The sequence below is a fragment of the Rhinopithecus bieti genome, unplaced genomic scaffold (genome assembly GCF_001698545.2).
Source record: "Rhinopithecus bieti isolate Rb0 unplaced genomic scaffold, ASM169854v2 scaffold_19, whole genome shotgun sequence".
Lineage (NCBI taxonomy): Eukaryota > Metazoa > Chordata > Mammalia > Primates > Cercopithecidae > Rhinopithecus > Rhinopithecus bieti.
Genome location: NW_016803360.1, coordinates 3090380 through 3113151, shown reverse-complemented (window position 1 = coordinate 3113151; position 22772 = coordinate 3090380). Strand labels below are relative to the sequence as shown.

General features: G+C 31.9%; 1 protein-coding gene and 1 long non-coding RNA gene across 2 annotated transcripts in view; one reads left to right on the top strand and one right to left on the bottom strand.

Moving 5' to 3' along the window:
* LAMA2 (laminin subunit alpha 2) overlaps positions 1-22772 on the bottom strand; it is a 640343-nt gene that overhangs the window by 336818 nt on the left and 280753 nt on the right. Inside the window, exons 8-10 of the mRNA XM_017879679.1 lie at positions 22471-22649; positions 14520-14619; positions 8349-8509 (exon numbers count right to left, since the gene is read on the bottom strand). Of these exons, the coding sequence (XP_017735168.1) occupies positions 8349-8509; positions 14520-14619; positions 22471-22649 (440 nt within the window). The remainder of the gene's footprint in view (positions 1-8348; positions 8510-14519; positions 14620-22470; positions 22650-22772) is intronic.
* The window catches only part of LOC108534368 (uncharacterized), a 34675-nt gene that overhangs the window by 2273 nt on the left and 9630 nt on the right, over positions 1-22772 (top strand). The window lies entirely within an intron of this gene.

Genomic DNA, 22772 nt, shown 5'->3' with positions numbered 1-22772 from the left:
ATGTGATGTCACCCCCAGAGGCCCAGCTGCAAAATTCCTCTCTTTGTATTCTTTCTCTTTATTTCTCAGACCAGTCAACACTTAGGGAAAATAGAAAGAACCTATGTTGAAATATTGGGGGCAGGTTCCCCCAATAGATAATATTCATTTTTCCATTGTAAATAATCCACACATAAATACTTTTATATTCTCACATATTATGATATTAAAACATGTTACTTCACTTTAGACTAGTGTTTTCAGTCTACTTAATCTATTTTTTATTATCGTGTCCCTACAGAACCTATATAGCCATTTTTTCATAATCATCCCCACCACGAAGCTTTAATACTCCAGATAGATTTTATGTACAGATGCACCATGTGAATGTTTGCCTTTACATAAAATCAATGATATTTTTGTTCCCCAAGAACTAGTTTTCATTCTTTTAGGAAGAAATGTGTGCTTTAGACATCTATTTCTGTTGAACATAGCTCAATGTTGTGGGCTATGCTACAAAAAACTTATCGTGGCTGCCTTTTTTTCTTTAGTTCTCTTTTCCCTTTAAAACAAAGTTGAATTAGAAAATTTTACTAAGTTCTTTTATTTTGATTTCTTGAAGTGAGATACTATCGTGTTGACATCAATTTTCTTTTTGCTGTAGTTTCCTCAGTACAGTTTTTCTCTGGAGAAATACAGTCACAGTAGTTTTCTTGTATTCTTTTTTGTTTTTTTTTTCTTTTTTGAGACGGAGTCTCTGTCGCCCAGGCTGGAGTGCAGTGGCCGGATCTCAGCTCACTCCAAGCTCCGCCTCCCGGGTTCACGCCATTCTCCTGCTTCAGCCTCCCGGGTAGCTGGGATTACAGGCGCCGCCACCTCGCCCGGCTAGTTTTCTTTTTTGTAGTTTTTAGTAGAGACGGGGTTTCACTGTGTTAGCCAGGATGGTCTTGATCTCCTGACCTTGTGATCCGCCCGTCTCGGCCTCCCAAAGTGCTGGGATTACAGACTTGAGCCACCGCGCCCGGCCTCTTGTATTCTTTCTCATGGAAGCTACTGCCTTATAAATTAGGTACAACTTCAGCAATACATATTTAACTGTGATTGTTAGTCAGCTGGGAGTACTACTGACAAAGTTACCAGGAATAGATCCAGTGACATTTAAGTTATTTTTCTGTGATAATTGCTTCAGGAATTTCTCAGTCATGCTTGGTTTTTTGGTAGTTTGTAGTTAATTACAGGTTTTCTTCTGTTATGACCTTTATACTAATGCATCCTAGTATTAAAAGAAGTTAACAAAACAAGGATAATTAGTTAATTAGCAGTATTTGTTGAGGACTACTCCTAAAACACACTTTTCCAAGGCTAGATAATAGTTGATGGGTTAGGGAGGAGAAGGAAATGCATAAACATTAGTTCTCACTTTTCACAAGCTTAGCTTTTAATAGTATGAAAGAGAATCAGAGCTGGACAGTAGTTAAAACAATGAAAACAGGCTTCAGTGAGAAACTACTGCAATAGGGAAAAAGCGACCTTAGTAAAGATCTAGCCTCCATTCCCAATACAACATGAACAAGTAGGGATTCACAGCCAAGGAACAGGGTGGAGATTTATAGCCACGGAGCAAGGATCAGGGGTGAACAATCATTAAGGAGAGACATCAGGGATATGGGGGATTCTTGCTAAACCACATGAACAGGATTCTTGTTGAAGACAGGCCAGAGGGATCAGATATCAAGGGTAAGGGGTTATTCACACACTGACTTAGCAGAATTCTTGCTATAACCAAGCTAGGTTTGAGGACAAGGCTCAACGAGGAGGCCTCATCAAAAAGAGGACTCAGAGAAGCCTTTCCAAAGTTTGATCAAGGAGTCTGTCAATGTAAAAAATTGGCTAACATAATAACATAATAACATATTTGAACGGTAGCTGTTGCAAGAGATAAATTCCTGCATGAACTTTTTATGCCAAAAATTCTACATCTGTAATTTAGATTCAGGATTAAATGTACCATTAAAGGCCATTTGTAAAAATACCCAGGAATCAAGTCTACAAGTTAATGAAGTGACCATTCCTGTACACAAATGAAAAAGAAGGGGAAATCCAAAACCAATAAAATGTTAACACACCATAAAATCCTTTCAGGGAAAAAGAACAGAAACTTATCTCTGCTCGAGAAAAGCAATATAAACAACAACAAAAAGTAATCCAATAGGTATTTATAGTTATACTTTATATTTGTACGGGGCTTCAATGTTATAATTAAACCTATTGAAAGGCAGAAAAGATTCAATAACACCATTTCATAGATTACAAAATAGAATCAGAAAGGCTAAATGATAGTTAAAGCTTCACGAGATTTTAGTTCTCTTCCTTCCATCTTTCTTTTGTATGAGTCATTGTGTTATCTTCTTATTGTGCAATGATAAAGAAAATACATAGGGTCCATATCATCACCAGAGGTAAGATAGACATAAAACAGAATTAATAATTATGAGATCATAAAAGAAAAGAAAAAGGTTTGAAAAGTGATTATGCCATGAGAATGATACGATTTGAGGATGCAGGGGCAGCTTTCCTGAGAAAGCTGAAGTTAAGCCGAGGCATTAAAAATGCCTGGCTAAGCAAAGGTATAGGGCTAGAAATGAGATTTCCCAAGCAATCCGAATAGAACTTATAAAATTCCAGATGCTACAAAGAACTAATAGACTCAAGAAATTTAAGCAAAGCTGAAAAACAGTGACTGAAACTCAAGAACATCCTGGAGAGGTAAGCCAAGGCCAGATCACATAGTCTCATGGGCCTGTAAGGACTTAATGGAAAAATGCAATAAAAACAAAGGAAAACAATATGAAAATACAGACTTTAATTTCTAGCCTTCTACTTGACTATTTATCTTTCTATTATAAGACTTTGATAAAACCAAAAGCGTATGTTCCTACCTAGATCAAGGTCAATTTATATTATGTGTGAGATTCTACAAACCAACTGATTTTGCATAAATAATATGACACCAAACTGCAAAAGAGCCAATTTCTAGCATATGGTACTTGAAATAAACAAATACTGAGAGTCAGACAGCACTTATATTCAATGACTTGTCATATATCTGAAATTGACTTCCCTCTTGTAATTCATAAGAGACAGAAATTTCAAAATTTTTAACAATGCAAAATTATTATAAACATTTTAGTGTCTTGAGCTAGCATTCCTTTAACATTTTGAAATATAATGATGATAATGTTCAGTAATATCATTGTTGAAGAGAAAATTTTATGTGTAAAATGTAATAATGTAGTTGACATTGTATTAAAATTTCATTCATCTCTTTTAAATCTGGAATTCTTTTTTACATTCAATTAAAGAAATTTTAAATTAGAAATTATTTTAAGACATTCAAAAGCACATATAACATGCATTACCCATGCAACCTAGAGGTAACAAAACATTCATATTTTATATTTGCCTCAGATATATTTTTAAAGCAATGATACCTAGATACAAATGAATCTCATTTCACTTCTGTTTTATTCCCTTTCCTGTTTCTTTAGAGGTAACTACTATTCTGAAATTAGTACTTACCCTACAAGTGTATTTAAATTTTTAAATTATAATGTATGTGCTCACAAACAATGTAGCATTGTTTTATGTTTTACAACTTGATATAAATAATAGCATAATGACATTGTTTTTCCACCTGAAATTTCTGAAATTTATCTTTGTTTATACATGAAGACCTATTTCATTCACTTTAACTGGTTTTTTATCAGACTAAAGGGAATATGACAATTTATTTTGCCATTTATTTATTTTCTTATCTTCATCATAGTAAGTCAGTCTATGTTGAGCACTTTTTAGATGGTTTTTCTGTACATATTTTAAGAGTTTTTTGGGGTAAACATTTGGATGTGAAATTGTTGGTTGACAGAGTTTTATCACCTTCAAAGCTACTAAATAATGCCATATTGCCCTCCTAAATTGTGGTACTAATTAACTCTATTAATAGAAATGCTAAACATTTAAAATTTCACAGATTTTCACTGGTACTTGGTGATGGTCAGCTGTCTGCTCATTTAGAATTTTATGTTCTTCAATAACCTTTAAAATTATCTCAATTTTAAAACATTTATTTTAGGTATCACAAAGTTTTGTCGCTATTCTAAATATTTTTATTATATTTTCTATTTGCTTGTCATTGACATATAGAAATACTACTGCTTTTATAGATAGATTCTTCTAGGCTATAATCCAGTTAAAATGTCTTATGGGTTCCATATTCTTACTAAAGGACATATATTATTTAATATTTCTTTCAATGAAGTTGGACTGTGAGTGGTAAACACTCACAATAAAGATATTTGCCCCAGTTTTAATATTTTCTCTTTGTCTTGCTGGTTGACAGATTTTCTGCTATGGGTAAGATTACTTTTTATCATCCTCAAACTGAGGATTTATAATAGTTTTTAATTCATGATCATTCTTTTCTCCTTCATTTTTTTTTTGAATATTGTTTCTCCTCAACTTCTTCTAATCTCTTCTTTGTCAACTTCTGCTAAACTTCCGTTGAATTTTATCATTCTATGAGTCAGTTAGCATCATATTTATTTACTTCCCTATGTCAATTTATAGGTAATTTTTTCAGGTCTATATTTCTGATTTTCTATCCTGCAGTTTCTCATCTCTTGTTTAACCCAATCATTGAATTTTTAATTTCAATGACTATACATATTTTTTTCATTTCTGGAAGTAAATTACGTATGTTTCTTTTCCAAACCTGATTACTTTTGAATTTTAATGTAGCATCTGTTTTATTTTTTCTATTCCTTCTTTGTTTATTCTTCAATCTTCTAATCATGCTTTTACAATTGTATATTTTAAACATATTTTATGATTTATGTGATAAAATATTATCACAGATTTTATGAATATAAAACTTCTTTCAGACTATCCTTTCTAGTTCTTTGTGTACAAATATTCTTATTTTTGTGGCTGCTGGTTTCCTTTTGTAGTTATTTTCCTTTTGTGTATTTTACTTGCTTTGTGATGAGATCATTTTCAGTTGAGGCTGTATTATTTTTCCTATGGGAATACCATTTCCTTGACTTGTTGAAGAATTCCAGCACATAAAGGGAGAATAAAAATGGATCCCATTCCCATGTGGCACACAGGTTTGGGGATTTGGTCCTACACAAGGTAGTAACCTTTACTCATTCAGAGGCCCTAAAAGAAAAGTTTTCTAGCTGCCTCTGTAGGCTTGCACGAAGAATTTTCTAGCCCCCATTTCACTGTCTGAAAGTATTTCTAGTGTCCCTGCTTCAGTGAGTTCAGCTGCAATTTCCCTCTGTGGGTCCAAATCCTAGTGGCAAGTCCTAGTGAGGGCATTAAAACTCCAAACTTTAGCCCTGATCTTAGAACTAAGACTTGCCTCCCATCCCCCACCCCATGACCCCAGTTGCTCAGTTTAGCTTGAGCTTTTGCTTATGCTTAACTTAGATTTCCCTCTTCGGTCTGATATCTAGGAATTTCCCTTTCTTTCTTGAATCTAAATGTTTATAAATCTATTTGCTATGTTTATGCAGCATATCTGTGTTTTTAAAATAGCGAAAGTGGGAGAAGTGATGTCCATATCAGCTCAGTATGTCATTTTACCCACAGGAAAAATAATACAGCCTCAACTGAAATGCACTCATCACAGAGCAGTCATTTAAAATTTATAAAACAAAAAACAGTTAGGCCCAAGACTTCTTAATGAAGCCCTTTTAAAACATCTTCACACTTCAGTGAGATATTTCTTTCTAATGAAAATTATTTAAAACTCATATGTTACAGTATAAGAGAATAAAGGTATAAATATTTAAGGTTAATATGCATTTTGGAGATGAATACTTATATACACATTATTTCACATGTGATTTATATTATTTCTATTTACAGATAAATACTTATTTAAAGTTACTAAGTTGGATATAAATACATGGACACTTATGTGTATATTCTTACCCTTCTGCTAAAAATATGTCATTTGATTTGAATTTATATCTCCAATATTTTAGTCTCTCAATAAAATTTTGCTTCTAAGACAGCATTGTGGTTCATGCTGTTTTTACAATCAGTTGCCATATCTATGTCAAATCATGTTTTTGTGAAACAGTATGAACTGTTACATTTCTCTCTACACTGTCTTTTCAGTATTTAAATTGTATGCATATTTTGTTGAAATGCTGGGTTATTTATTATTTTTTAAACAAGAGACTGTAGGCACTTAATTGTAGTACACTGCATGCACATTTTGATATAACTCTTCATGGCATATTGTGATATTATTGTGATATGATGTAATTTTGTGATATAATTCATGTTATATGCATATAATTTGTGATTTTTATAATTATGTAGATGTTTTATGAAACTTGCTTTCTGCAAGTTTTTAATCCTGAAACAGTTTAGTTTGTAAGAACTTACAGTTTTCTATTTAAGATACTACATGGTTGAAAGGCATTTATTTTAATGATGCTATTTACTTAATTTTCATTCTCTTTTATGATTTCTTAATTGCTGTTTATTGTTGCGTTTTAATTGTCTGTGTAGAGCTTCAAGTGTCTACACAGGAGGCATCTTTCTTATTAGGATTATAATCATTCTCAGTACAATATTGAGTTCGGCTGAGAGCAGGCAGTAAGTAGCTCAAGGGGCTTTCCCTTGGAGCCCTGCTAATCACCACTACAGCTCTCTTGCTCTAGCCTTTCTCGCTATATTTACCAAAGAAAATGAACTCACTTGTTACTCCCTTTCCTTGCAAATACCAGACATCACCATTGTATGAGTGGTAGGTATAGCAAACCACTTCTTTTTCTTCCCTGTTTGATTTTATGTATTCCAGAAACTCAGGAGGTTTCTTTCCATTTTAAGCTTAGTTTTGCCTCTCCTTTATTTGAACGAGTGGTAAAGGTTAGAGATTTCTGTGGAGTTTTGAAAAGAGAATAAAGCACACACAAGGCATGTTTTGATAAATACTAGAGAAGATGCACTAAGAGCCTGCAGGATTGCCCACAAAGACATACAAGATGGAGAGGAGAGGTGTCCTTAAGCAGGCAATCACTCACACACTGCTACACAATCTTGGTCGACTCAAGCAATTTTTCATTTCAGATAATATTGGAATGAAATGTAATAGATTAGAAAATTTACTGTATTCCAGGACATGGCAACTTTTTACTACAGGCTTGTGGACTTTTCTGCTTACTGTGTCCACAGGACTTTTGTTATTTCAGTAGTTCAAAATAGGTTCCTAAATTGCCCCTGTTGTAACATAAACCTATTATGTAACTATCATTATATTTAGCTTGATATTTCCAGACATTCTTGTCCCAATTCATAAACACTTCCTTAAAACTAATATTTGCTACTTATATTATGGCTTAATGGTTGTATATGTACACATAGGCTCACATGTATCAAATACAACTATATAATATTTCATAGCTGCCAAGATAATACTAACAAGTTAAAATATTTTTAATAAGGGTCCCTCTTTAATTGAAAATAAAGAAAAAAAGTAGTAACTTTCATTTTTACATTAGTATGGTATGCTAACTTTTCAAAGAATGGTTCATTCTCTCAGCTAATGTAGTTATACACCGTCTGGTCAGAATGTTATAGAACTCATTACCATAGCTAAAGTAAATCAGTCTTTTCATTTTTCACTTGTGCATACCTCTATGTTTCATAATGTTTATAAGCTGCAGATGTAATGCATCCCTTGGTGTTAACATGATTTGTTATTAGGTGAGCATGTACAACAAAGAAAGTTGCATTTCTAAAAGTACTCTTGGAAGAAAATATTGAGCCTTTAATCAATTTCATTAGGGCTTCGTACATTTTTTATAATTAAACAGAAAAATTTGAATGTAGTGAGTATGGGAAGACTTACCTGGGTTCAACTTTTAGAAGTTTATTTAAAAATTCAGAATAAAACCCTTGACAGAATTCATTTCTGATTTAGATGCAAAGGTATAATAGATTTGAATGCACTTTAGTTTTAAAGGGTTGCTATTTCTAGCGCCGTATATTTTTAAATTAACACCCTAGTTGGGCAATGGGGTGAAAGTGTTTTTGTTATAAAATAACATAGCCTTTAAATGTGTTTTATCCTCTGTGCATTTGTAGGCTTTTAGATAAGTGCCTTATAAACATCTTGCTACAGTGAACCTGGTGGGCATTTAAAGACATTTATAGGGTCACCACATATAGAATAGATAGTGGATACTTCCAGAAGTCATTATAATTGCTTAATGCCAAGAAAATCAACAGAGAAGCCAAGAAAAATAACCTTCTATCTTGACAGTGGGACATTACTGGAATAAACAATGTACCTTGCAGTTACAGGGGCCAAAACAAGGGTCCTCATTTTTGCTCCCTAAGCCACTGCAGTTACAGGCTTTGCAGTCTGGGTAGCCAGTGTAGCCCCTGGCACACCGATCACAGCTCACACCTCCAAAACCAGTTTTGCAATGACAGGATCCAGGTGCCAAACCTAAAGAAAGATGAGCCACATATCAACATTTCTAAAACAAATACACAATTTCGTTCTTAAAGTTTTAATGATAGTAACCTTTAAAAGACTATTTTGACACAAAATAGATTTTGATGTACATCAATAAAGAAAAGTTAAAACCAAAGAACATAGGGTTTAATTAAAAGCTTTCTATGATTGGCTGAACACAGCATCTTCTAAGTGTCAATAAAAATATTAAAAATGTAAACAAGAAAGATGAAATCTCAAAGCATCTACCAAACTACGACTATAGAAAACAATGACCAAGGAGTGATTTCCACAAACACTGATGCTGATGATGCTACATTGAGACGAATAAGCAGTAACGAATGCAAAACTAGTGGCTCATGAAACAAGCCTGCGCCAACAGACTATCACAGGTGCAAGTAGCCTTGGGAATAAAGATATACTACTTAAAACAACAGTTTAACAATGATTCTCTAAGAACATTGCCACTGGCAGTATTATTAAAGAAAATAAAGGTGTTCATGGGAATTGATACTTTGGGGATAAGAAGCAACAGATGAGGGAAATGAAAAGTTTAAATTAACTTTTTTAACATAGAGAAGTACAAAAGACATTGTTTACTCATGTCTTTGATTTAAAAAATGGAAAAAATACAGGATGAATTAATACAACTAACAGACCTTCAAAATCTGGAGGAAGATAAAAGCAGATCAGTAGTATATATAGTCCATCAGAAAGAAGAAAGGAGGAAGGGAAAAAAAAGACAGGGAAACGTTAGGGAGAGGAAGCAGAAAGCAGAATGACAGAATTAGTGTCAGAAATGCATACTAAATACATACTAATGAGTTAAGTAGTCTTACTGTTCTTATTAAAAACATAAACATGTAATGTGCACAAGAGATACACAAAATGAACAGGAATATTACAAATAAAAGAAAATGAATGTGTGTCAAGAAAGCATATGGAAAAGAAAAAAAAGTTGTGAAATATTAATTAGGGCCAAAGTAGAACTCAAATAAACTAGGTTCAATAAGACAAACTCTCATTTTACATTGACAAAATATAATAAAACATGATTTAAATTATTATGTTCATGCTTCAAATAAGCACTAATTATCAGTACAAAAATATGTAGACAACAAAAGATATCGGAAATAAAAAGTTTAAAAGTCAATGGCTGAAAGTGATGCTAACTTACTCATCTTAAATATTTACAGATGAAGTAAGAAAAAACAGAAAATTTGAATAATCTAATAATGTCGAATTACGTATTAGGTGGTATATAACTATAAATATTTACCATAGTTTATGATTGACTAATCTATAAAAAATGTTCAATTATCAAAGCAGAAATTATCTAAGGCTTATTTTCTTAACATAAATTACTACTTTTAGATGTGTATCAAATGCCACAAAAATTAGAATTAAATTAATTCCAAATATCAAACATGATGAGAGAATTTTATGCAAAATTCAACCATTTTAAGAATTAATGTCTCAATATTTCTCTTTAATAACTCTTGGGTTAAAGAGAAAATCAAGACTTTGATTAAAATAAATAGCTATCCAGGTAGAATATAATAGCAGCAAAAAGGGAACTTAATGTTTATTGGGTATGGGAAAAAAAAACTGTACCCAAAAGTAAACTTCTAGGCTTAAATAGTCCATTACTTTAAAAAAAACAGATAAATTAAAATTCAATTCACTTAAGTATAAAAAAGAGAAAACATAAACACCACAGGAAATAAAGAGATTTGAAAAAAAGGAAAGCAAGCAAAAGGAAACTATAAACAAAGCTAATCAAGGGTATCAAAAGATGACAAATTATCAAAGAACTACCATAAATATCTTTTAATGCTAGTTAATTTTTTTATTATTATACTTTAAGTTCTGGAATACATGTGCAGAACATCCAGGTTTATTACATGGGTATCCACATGCCATGGTGGTTTGCTGCAGCCATCGACCTGTCATCTACGTTAGGTATTTCTCCTAATGCTATCCTTCCCCTAGACCCCCACCCACTGACAGGCCCCGATGTATCATGTTCCCCTCCCTGTGTCCATCCATGTGTTCTTGTTGTTCAACACCCACCTACGAGTGAGAACATGCGGTGTTTGATTTTCTGTAATGCTAGTTAATTTTTACAGACTGTTTTCAAAACTTGAAACTCTTATGGTCATATAGAAATGGAGAGCTATGTAATTCAATTTATGAAGCTAATTTTAACTTGATATCCAAATGCAAAAAATGATAACACAAAATAAACAAAACTGCTAAGACTCAAATAGCACTTATTTTAAGGTAGTCATTATACTTAGCATTACACAAAACACATGGGTTAATTCAGTTGGTACTCAAAACATCTATATGAGACAGACACTATTATGTTTCCGTTTCACAGATGAGGTAAATAAGGCACAGAGAAATTAAGTGATTTGCCAAAGGAGCACAACTGGTGGGTGTCTGAGTCACAGGCAATTTAACTTATGAATCAAGATGAGCAAAACTCCAAACTGAATCCTAAAGTACATTAAAAGGATCCTCTATGATGTCAGGTAGAACATACTCTGGAAATATAAATATTGTTTAATGTTAATAAGTTCATTTCTAAGAGATTACACCAATAGACCAAATGGAAAAGAAATCTGATAATTTTAATAAAGTTTACAAAGGCATTAAATGGTTTAACATTTACTTCTGATGTTAAAATTTGCAGAAAAGAGGCTAAATGGAGAAGTACTTCATGTATTAAACAATGCCTATCTTAACTTTTATTTCTGGAAATATTGTAGACTGGATGTTCAAAGAACCCCTCCTGTTCAGAACACTTGAAGATACAGAATAAAATTAAACGTAGAAAAATAGATAGGTAGGTACGTATGTAGATAGATAGATAGATAGAGAGATGGATAGATAGATAGATAGATAGATAGATAGATAGATAGATAGGTAGGTAGATGGCAGATAATAGTATGGTTGCACTGGTGTGAAATAAAGAAACTCCTTGGAGATGAGAAACTACAAAATAGACTTCTAGAAAGAAAAATTGACTTAAGTCATTCTTTAACACAATGTCTTTCCTGGAGTTGACTGGCAAATTCTGATGACTAGACTACAGTTCATGGAGCATGGCTTTACAGAAGAACAACAAAAAATTCTAGGTCCTACATAAGCTGGGTCATTATCACATAACCTCATGTAAATTCAAGGCTTCTGAAAGAATAAACTAAGAAATACATATGCAGACATACATCCACAAAACACACATACATACATACACACACATAAGAAAATGAAGACCATATGAGTAAGAGATAAAAGAGAAATAAAAATGCAGACTCAGACTCAGATAACAGAGAGTGCTTCTAACAGATAGAGAAAATAAAATAAATATGCATAATATGTCTAAAGAGCTGAAAGTAATATTAAATGTAGATGAGTAAAAAAGAGTATTGGAAAATAAAATGTAGTTTGAAACTTTCCCCGTAAAATATAACAAAATAAATTCCAGATGGATTTAAAAATTAAGTATTATAAAATGAAATCATACAAATAAAGAAAACAAACACATTTTTCTAATCTTTGGATAGATGAGAGTTTTAGGATTATAAAGCATGTAAGAAATATAAACATATCGAAATATATAATAACCATGGGATGATATCATTATTATAAGTAGAGAATTTTGCCTGAACTTTTGATAGCTGATTACATAAAACTTTTGAAGTTTTGTGCATTAGAAATTATCAACAGTAGTGAGACACAAAGCAAATCTGAAAACTGATTATTAAAAGTGACCTACTATCACTGTTTTAATATTTAAAGTGCTCTTACAAATCTATGAGGGAGAAAACCTCCTTCTAGCGAAGGAAAATGAAGAAAACTAAAAGAAAAATCAGAAAAGAAATATATTGTATTTCCCTGGTAATCAAATTAATGCCAGTAATACACTAAAATATCCTTTTCTACTATCTGGTTATGTAATCTGATGAAGAAGTGCAAACCATAAGACCACATCTTACACTCTTTCCTAAAGAAGTTATCAGAGTAAGCATGAAGATAAAAATGACCTACGGATATCTGTCCAATTTTGCAATCTGAGTCTGTATCAAATAATATGTATCTAATTACAGTGTTACAATCTTGATTATTAGATTTCTATTTCTAAATTATAAGCATTCATTATTGGTCTGGAGCTGAATATAACTGAAAATCTTTGAAAAGATAAATATGTAATTGACAGACACTGAGAAGTGGCGAAGAATGTGGGGATGATGGTCTTTATCACATCTTATATAGTAGGACCGCAAGAGAAAGTCTAAATGTAGTCAACGATGAAATAGACATGTAAGCTCTCTTGAATATGATAAATATATCATAGAAGAAACACATAATAAAAATGTATGAATGGTGGAATGAAGGAAGGAGGTGTTATGAATGATACATTTCCACCTTTCCAGACGGAGAGTCAATAGGCAATATGTAATGGTGATAAAAGTACTGATAAGAATATTATTTAGATGTTAAAGGTAATTCACTAAAAAACTGAATTGGAAAAAATGCTCAATATTTTCAATTTTGGAAGTAAGACTGGGATAAATAGGTTGAAGAGGACACTTGTTATTTTATTTCTTTACTATTAAGAATTTATTTTACTATGTATTGTTTTATAATAATTGAAAATAATTACACAGAATAATTATTATTAAAGGACTGGTTACAATAAACAAAAGTTTGAAACAATCTTAATGTCCATATAAAGTTTAGAGGGTAAACAATTATGGCACAACCATATAATAATGTGTTATTTAAGTGCTGAAACCAGACTTCAGAGAATGTCTTCATAGATTTTGGGGAAACTCATCACAAAAGTTAAGAGGAGTAATATCAGAAATTTCTCTATACATAATGACAGAAATATATGACATTGTTAATAATGGTATCTCTCCTGAATTACCCCTGAATTGTATATTTATTTTCTACTTTTCCATTTTATTCTGTGATCATATACTCATTATTCAAAAAGGGATAGGGAAGAGTTACATGATATTAATGAAAACAACATTGTGATTTACTTGTAACCACAAAAAGAAAAGAAGGCTTAAAACGAAAAGTGAGCTCAGTAATTCATCATTTGACTATCAAAACGTATCCGCTTTTTAATATTTCAAAATGTAGTCTACATGTAACACTCAGATTGATAATCCTACAGTTTTATAAAGAATGCAGGTAATCAGAACTGTGCCTAACAAACATTGCCAGTCTTTTAACGCTAAAGTCATTAGGGAATAAAAAAACCTACATTGTAGCCTTGGTTAATTTTAGTCTTTCGAGAGAAGAAATGTCCCAGTGCATTCTATAAATTTCCTACTTAAACTTGGAGAGCAACTGCCCTGGAAGTAGCTCCTAAACGCTTTATATCAAGGAGTTATGTTGGCATTTGATTCCTTAATGTTTGGAGTTCATGAATGTCATTCCTCAAAGGAAGTGTTTAGCTTAAATTAGTGTCAGCCTCTTTCTCTTCATTAACTCATGACTACTACCTTCTTAGTCCTTTATGAAAACTTCTTGCTTTCTATATTATTGCCTACATCTCAATGTGTGAGTTCTTCTATTTGCTTTTCCCACTACAACACACACATTCCTCAGTGAACGCTGGCATTTCATGCTAGAACTCATAGAAGCTACAAACTATAACATGACATGAAAAAATTACGTATACCACAGATTTGTGATTGACTTTCTCTCTTTCTCTCTATCTCTGTGTGTGTGAGTGTGTGTATCTCAAAATAAATAATTCAACTCTTCTTGCTATGAAAACATTATAATTAAACATGAAAGTAATTATTGAGATGAATTTAAAAACTGCTTCCTGGAGGGAACGCTAATACACTGATAGATTAAAGAATAAATTTATTACATGAATGACATTTACTGCAAAATTTTCTTCTGAAAATAATCATATTTGGCTTTTAGTTGTCCTTTTATCAGAGCAGTGACATTCTGCTGCAGTTCTCACCTCGTCGAGCATGTTTCTCATCCTTGACACAGACTTCATTTAAGGAACCAATTGGATTGCAATGACATGGCTGGCATGGCCTTGGATAATTTGGCGATACCTAACAAAAATATTAAAATGAATTTAACCAAATGTAATAAAATAGCAATATTTTCATTTCAGCAAACTTTTATAGACAAAGTAGTTTTAGTAATACAGAGCAGTAAATTACTGAGAAAATTATAAGAAGTACCTTTAATACATGTTTATAAAGTCTAAAATCCAGTTCGTTTACGTGCTTACACAAATGTAAAGATGATGGAACAATAAACTCCTATATATTTGTTACTTAGATTCAATAATTATTGATATTTTCATGTTTTATTCCTTTTTATCTTGTTTATATAGTATATGAACACAGTTACTTTACTTAAACAAACCTACACTGTGTTCATATGCTATATATACAAGATTTATTTTCCAGATTTAATAGGAAAAAAACAAAAAACTAAATTATTTGCCCAAGAAATACCCACCTATTAAATATAGCTTTCATATGTATATATATCTAGGCTTAATTCACAAATGAAAACTTGTTTGCTACTATAAATCAGAGTGTTAAAATTAGACTTATTTATATACCTGACTGAATCTCAATTAACTAAGTTCACAGATCAGTTTCAAAATCATCATTTGTTTAAGACACATTCATTCGTTCCCCCATTATGAAGTTAGGACTGTGCACAGAATAGGTAAGGCATATTTTATATACACATATAAATGAAATGTTATTAAGTGGATAAATCTAAAATGACATTTTTAAGACAATAATTTTATGAACATCATAGAGAATTGCAGTTCACAAAATTTGCATAACAATACCCTTCCCAGCCTTAACTGATCCCTTTATTGTATATTCATTCAGAAGATTCTAGGAAATTCAGTGGAAAGCAATCACTGGTAAACTGAACAAGGTGAGAAGAGTTTTCAGGTGTTACAAACCATAAAATAAAGAGAAATTGGACTTTAAGTTAACTACATTAGAAATGTCTGATGAATACCTGGAGTTTGCCATTAACCTGTCCTAACAAAGTATGAAAGTAAACTTTCATGACTTCACGGTGATCATTCAGCAAGTTTATTACTAATTAGAACCAATTCAAAATCTTCAGAGGAACATAACAGAAACCAGTGTCTCTGCATTGTATTCTCCAAAATGTCCTGTACAGATGATAAATTACAGTAGTCCCCACCTCATCTGCAGTTTTGCTGTCTGAGGTTTCAGTTATCATGGTTAACCACAGTTCAAAAATATTAAATGGAAAACTCCAGAAATAAACATTCTTAAGTTTTAATTTGCATTCCATTTTGAATAGTGTGATGAAATCTCAAGCCATCTTGCTCTGTCTTGCCAGGGATATGAATCATCCCTTTGTCCAGCATATCTGTGCTGTAGAGACACTACCCTCCTGTTAGTCACTTAGTCCCATCACAGGTATCAAACAGAAAAAAAAAACATAGTATATATAGGTTTGGTACTATCTGTGATTTCAGGTATCAGCTGGGGTTCCTGGAACATATCCTCTGTGAATAAAGGAGGACTACTGTATTAGATATACAGGAAAGAAACAGGAAAATGTTGTCCTTATTAAAAAAAAGAAGTTGAAAAAAGCAGATCCTGAGGTGACCCAGATATCGAAATTAGCATACAAGGAAGTCAACGTAAGTTCTGTAAATATGTCCAAGAATATAAAGAAAATAATGTTTATAATGGGTGAAGGCCTGGAGCATTTCAGCAGGGAAATGGAAGCTCTAAGGAACATAATAACTCCAGAAAGCTGAAAAGTAAAATACCTCAATTTAATAATCCACTGGATATGCTTAACATCAGGGAGAGATGATAGGAGGAAGAAAAGTCTACCTAATGACTACTTTTGTAGTCATCTGGCCATAGGCCAGGATTTGGTCTACAGGCCAGAGTTTTCTCAAACACGGTATAATTGTTAAAATTATATATAAATAATGAGGATTTATTTATTTATTTATTTATTCATTTATTTTTGAGATAGGGTCTCGCTCTCTCGCCCAGGCTGAAGTGCACTGGCACTAGTTCGGCCCACTGCAGCCTCAGTTCCTGGGTTCAAGCTATTCTCCTGCCTCAGTCTCCAGAGTAGCTGAGATTACAGGTGGCTGCCACCATGCCTGACTAAATTTTGTATTTTTAATAGAGACGGTGTTTCACCATGTTGGCCAGGTTGGTCTTGAACTCCTGACCGCAAGTGATTTGCCTGCCTCGGCCTTCCAAAGTGATGGGATTACAGGTGTGAGCCACCGTGCCTGGCCTAATGAGAATATTTTAAAATCAGCTATTAAATTAAAGATGCATTATATGTAGAACAAAGTATAAGGACAGATAAACGGGAAAAGATCCAATCTAAAGAACAGAGAAAGAAAAAAAAATTAATTAGCACTGCCTCAGATACAATCAACACCTTAGCACACATGCAGTTGGAGTCCTAGAAAGAGAAGGAAAAACATTGATCCAAAAACAGGTTTTAAAATAATAGCCTAAAATTTCCTAAATGTGGAATAAAATCTCAATTTATAGTTCCTAGAAGCTTTGTGAATTAAGCAAGGTAAGCTTGAAAGCCATACAGACACATCATAGTTTACTCTGAGGCTGGAAAACTTTTCTGTAAAGGGCCAGATAATAAAATAAGCCATATAAAGACTCTCTTCATTCCTCCTTCTCTTCTTCCCCCTCATAGTTCTCTCCATTCTCCCCTTCTACTTCTTCTTTTAACAAACCTTTACAAATGCAGAAACATCCTTTGCTTACAGGTCATACAAATATAGGCCATGAGTTAGATTTGGTCTACAGGCCAAAGTTTTATCATACATGGTTTAACTGTCAAAAAGCAGATACAAAAAAGTTTTGAAATCATCTAGTGAATTAAAGATATATATAGAACAGAGAAACAAATAATGGCTATGTTGTCATAAGAATGAATGAAATCCAGAAAATAATGGTACCACATCTTTAAAGTGCTAAACAAAGAAGAAAACACACACCTCTGTAACTATGATGAAAATATCCTTCAATAATGAAAGCAGATTAAAGACATTTTCAGATAAAGGGAAGTTGAGAAAATTTGTCACCAGCAGCTCTGCACTACCAAAAAAAAAAAAAAAAAAATGCTAAAAGGAAATTTTTCAAGCAGGAGGGCAATATATATAAGATAGAACCACAGAGTATGGGAAATGGGAAAGTTTGGGTTAATGTAAATTTTGTTTCCTTCTTTTCATTTCTTTAAGACTGTTTTTGTAATTTTGTGACTTCAAACAAAAATTACAACATTGTATTAGTGGCTTATAAATTATGTGCAACATATGAAAACAGTAGTCCAACAGATAGGACTATATCACTATATCATGAGCTTAAAATACTACCATCTCACACCCGTCAGAACGGCTATTACTGAAAGTCAAAAATAACAGATACTGGTGAGGTTGCAGAGAAAGAGAACATTTATACACTGCTGGTGGGAATGTAAATTAGTTCAGCCACTGTGGGAAACAGTTGGGAGATTTCTTGAAAAACTTAGAACTAGCACTCAACTCAGCAATCCCATTACTGGGCATTTACCCAAAGGAATATATATCATTCTACCATAAAGCCACATGCATGCATATGTTCATCGCAGCCCTATTCACAGTAACAAAGACATGGCATCAACCTAGGTACAATCATCAGTGGACTGAATAAAGAAATGTAGTACATATACACTATGGAATACTACACAGCCATAAAAAAGAATCAAATCATGTCCTTTGAAGCAACACGGATGGAGCCAAAGGCCATTATCCTAAGTGAATTAATGTAAGGATAGAAAACCAGATACTGCATGTTCTCTCTTATGAGTGGGAGCTAAACATTGACTACACGTGGACACAAAGAAGGCAACAATAGACACTAGGGCCTACTTGAGAAGGGTGGGAGCGGGGTGAAGATTGAAAAACTTATGCTTATTATCTGGGTGATGAAATAATCTGTGCACCAAATCCCATGACACATAATTTACCCACGTACTCCCTGAACCTAAAATAAAAGTTGGAATGGAAAAAAATATATACAAAGCAGTACCGCTAAAAAGATAATAAAGGAAATAAAATGGAATACTGAAAAATATTTGTTTAACGTAAAAGTAGACAGAAAAGGAAGAATGGGAACAAAATTTTGTGACACAAATAGGAAACAAATAGCAAAACCCGATCATATTATTAACTATATTAAATTTATGGACTAAACACACAGTAACTTTCAGGATAAAATCTCCATCTATTTTACTCTTTATAAGAAATCTTCTAAATGAAAATAAAGATAGGTTGAAAGTTAAACAAAATCAGGTAAGACATACCATACAGAGTAAGCGTATGAAAACTACTATAACAATATTAATAAAAAACAAAGTAGACTTCATGACAAAAAGTGATATCTGAGATTAAGTGGAGATCATCACAGTTATTAAAATATCAATTTATAAGATATAAAAATATAAAGATTCAAAATATTCTAAATAGGTATGTACCTCATAACAGAGCTTCAAAAAACATGAAGAAATACTGAAAAAATGAAAGAAAGGTAGGAATCCATAATCACAGACTGGAAAAATCCACATTTATTTGTTTACCAAGAGAGACCATGCACTGAGCCATAAGTTAAATTTCAATAAACTTCTAAAGTTTGACATCTTAGAGAGTATGTTCTCAGATCATAAACATCCAGTGTAGAAATAAAAAAATGTAATATTTAATAAAGCTCAAATATTTGGAAATTAGACAACAAAAAATAAATTTCAAGAGAAATTATAAATTATGTTAAATAATGAACATAAAGCATTTCTGAATTCATGAGCAGCAGCTAAAGAACTGCTAGAAGGAAGTTTATATTTAAAAGTTCATATGATAAAAGAAGAAAGGTTTAAAATCATTTAACTTTCCAAATTGATAGGTAGCAAAAGAAAATGTAATTTAAACCCACAACAGGTCAAATGAATAATATAATAAATAGAACAGAATCAATAAAAATACAAAAAATAAAATGGCAGGAGTTTTTTTGAAAAGATTAAGATAATTGATAAACTCCTAACATAAGTGATCAATAAAAGGAGAAAAGCACAATTTAATCATTTTAAAAACCACAGAGGGGATATCCAGATAGATGCTATAGACTTCAAGAAAATAATAATAGAATTTTAAAACTGCCAATTGCCAATGATTTGACAATTTAGATGAAGTGAACAAATTACTTGAAAATACAATATATCAAAATTGACCCTCCCCAAAGATATTAATACAAAACTTATGTAGTCCTATGTCTAATAAAATTAGCCAATGCATTTAAAATGTTCTTCCCACAAAGAAAACTAGAGACTCAGATAGTTTCACTGGGAAATTTTATCAAGCATTTTAAAGAGAATTAATTTTAATCTGAAGTTACTTTAGAAAACAGAGGAAGATGAATTTCATTTCCCAGATCATTTGTTGATGCCAGTATACCCCAATAAAAAAAAAACCTGACAAAGACATAATAAAATAAAATTATAGAGCAATCCAGTATCTTTTATGAAAGGATGTCAAAATTCTTAACCAAACATTAGTCAACTGAATCATCCAATATATAAAAATGATAATATAACATAACCAAATGGAGATTAATTCACAAATGCAAAGCTGGCTTCATATTTTAAAATTAAATTTGTGTAAATTGTCCACGTTAACAGAATAAAGGAGAAAATTCTTATGTTCATTTCGGTAGGTTTCAAAAGCATATGACAAAATTCAAAACCATTTTGTCATAAAAACTCTCTGCAACTTAGGAATAATGGGGGACCTACTGAATCCGATAAAGGGCGTCCATTACAAATCTGCAGTTCACATCATACTCAATAGTGAAATATTACTTTAAAATTGAGAACAAAGTGAAGAAGTCAGCTCTCACTATTTTTAGTTAACCTTGGCATAAAGATTGCAAAGGAAGAAGTAAGTCTGAATTTACTTGCGGGTAAAATGATTGTTTATGTGTACGTTTCTAAAGCATGTAGGTTAAAACTACTAGAACTAATAAAGAAATTAAGGATGGTTATAAGACATAAAGTCAATATTAAAAATTCTTTAATAATTACATTAAATAAATTGAAAACTATTTAAAAAACAATTTTTTTACAATCATGCAAAGCAAAATACTAAAGATTAATCTAGCAAAAAACATGCAAGATCTCTGTACTGGAACACTGACATGAATAAAGAAGATAGAAATAAATAGAGAGGTATGCTACGTTCATTGGTTAAATGACTCAATATTATTATGTTATTTTCCTGAATACTTGTTTTCTTTTAAAAGTTTAATTTCTTCTTTTGACAAAATTATATATATTTATCACATGTGACATGATATTTTGAATATCACTGTATATATTATTATATATATACAAATTGTGAAATGGTTATATCAAACTAATTAACATATTATCTAACATAATTATCAATTTTGTGGTAAGAATGCTTAAAATCTACTCTCAGCATTTTTCAAGAATAAATATATTGCTATTAACTATAGTCACCATGTTGTGCAATAAATATCTTCAATGTTTTCCTACTATCTAACTGAAATTTTGTATTCTTTGACCAACAACTCCTCAAGCTCCATTTTCCATATTTGCATATAGATTATAAGCAATAATCCTAACATTTTCTGTAATTGACAAGTTGATTCTAAAATCCTATAGAAACACACACACACACACAAACCCTGCTATAGACAAAACAATCTTGAAAATAAATAATAAAATTGGTACATTATATTACCTAAATTCTAGACTTACTAAAGCAATGAAGATAGTATGGTATTAGCACATAGAGGGAAAAATAGATGCTTGGAAAAATAGATAACTGAGGTTCTAGAAACTGATCCATGTAATATGATCAATTGATTTTTCAACAAATGGTATAGAACTTCAGGTTACCCATATAAATCTGGTGACGTATTTCACACCACACACAAACATTTACTTGATATGGGCAATAGTTCTGTAAGTTTTTAGGATAAAAAATATTATTTAGACGTTGAACATGTACTTCATATGAGAAGATACAGGAATGGTCAATAAGCCCTTACAATTAAAATTAAATCCATAATCAGATGCCATTTCACATCCACTAGATGACTAAAATCCGAAAAGGTAGTCAACATCAAATATTAGAGATGATGTAGAACAACGGGAACTCATATAACTTTTTGGTGAACACGTTATACATTATTACTAATTTGGCAAAATATTGATGGTTTCTTATAAAGTTAAGCATCTACCTATCTTATGAAAAAAGTATTCTACTCCTAAGTATTTACACAAGGTAAATAAAAACATGACTATAAAATGTATAATCTAAAAAAAAGTAGTATAAAATTATTTGTAGAAACTAAGCTAAAACTGAAAAAGAACTTGATTTCTATAAACAGGAGAATGGATTTAAAATTTTAATATGTTCAGGCAGATAAATACTACTCAGCAATTTCTTTCAAGAAAAAGAACTACTGATGCACAAACAACATGGATAAATCTCAAAATATTATCTTGAGTGAAAGAAGACAGACTAGTATGTACTGTATGATTCCATTTTTATGAAATTCTCTAAGAGGCACAAGTAATTTATGTTCTAAAACTCAGAATAGAGTTTGCCTAGGGGTGGGGATTGACTGGAAGAAGCTATGATAAAACTTTCTGGAGTGATGGAAATGTTTTATTTTACATCCTCAAAGATTTAGGTCAGTTTCAGCTATGAAATGTTCCTACTCACCTTTTAATTTGAGGTTCAACTGCTTAGAGAAGCTTTCAAAAAAATTTTTTTTGTATAAAACATTTTGTATGAAAAGCAAAAAATAACTCTTTATGAAGGAAAAAGCATACTTTACCCCTTTGGGTCTGAAGAAGCCATCAATACATGTCTCACAGTTTATACCAGCAGTATTTTGGGTACAATTAATGCAAACACCCCCTCCAATGTACTTTCCATGTATATTCAAACTCAGACTTCTTCTGGCAACATTTTCATCATAATAGCATTCTTCAGCTTTTCCATGACAATTGCATGCTGCATTAGGGAAAAATAAATTAATAAACATTAATTTCAGATTTCAGATATATTTAAAATCATTTCTTTTATACATAATAGATTTTTTTTTTTTTTTTGAGACAGAGTCTCCCTCTGCTGCCA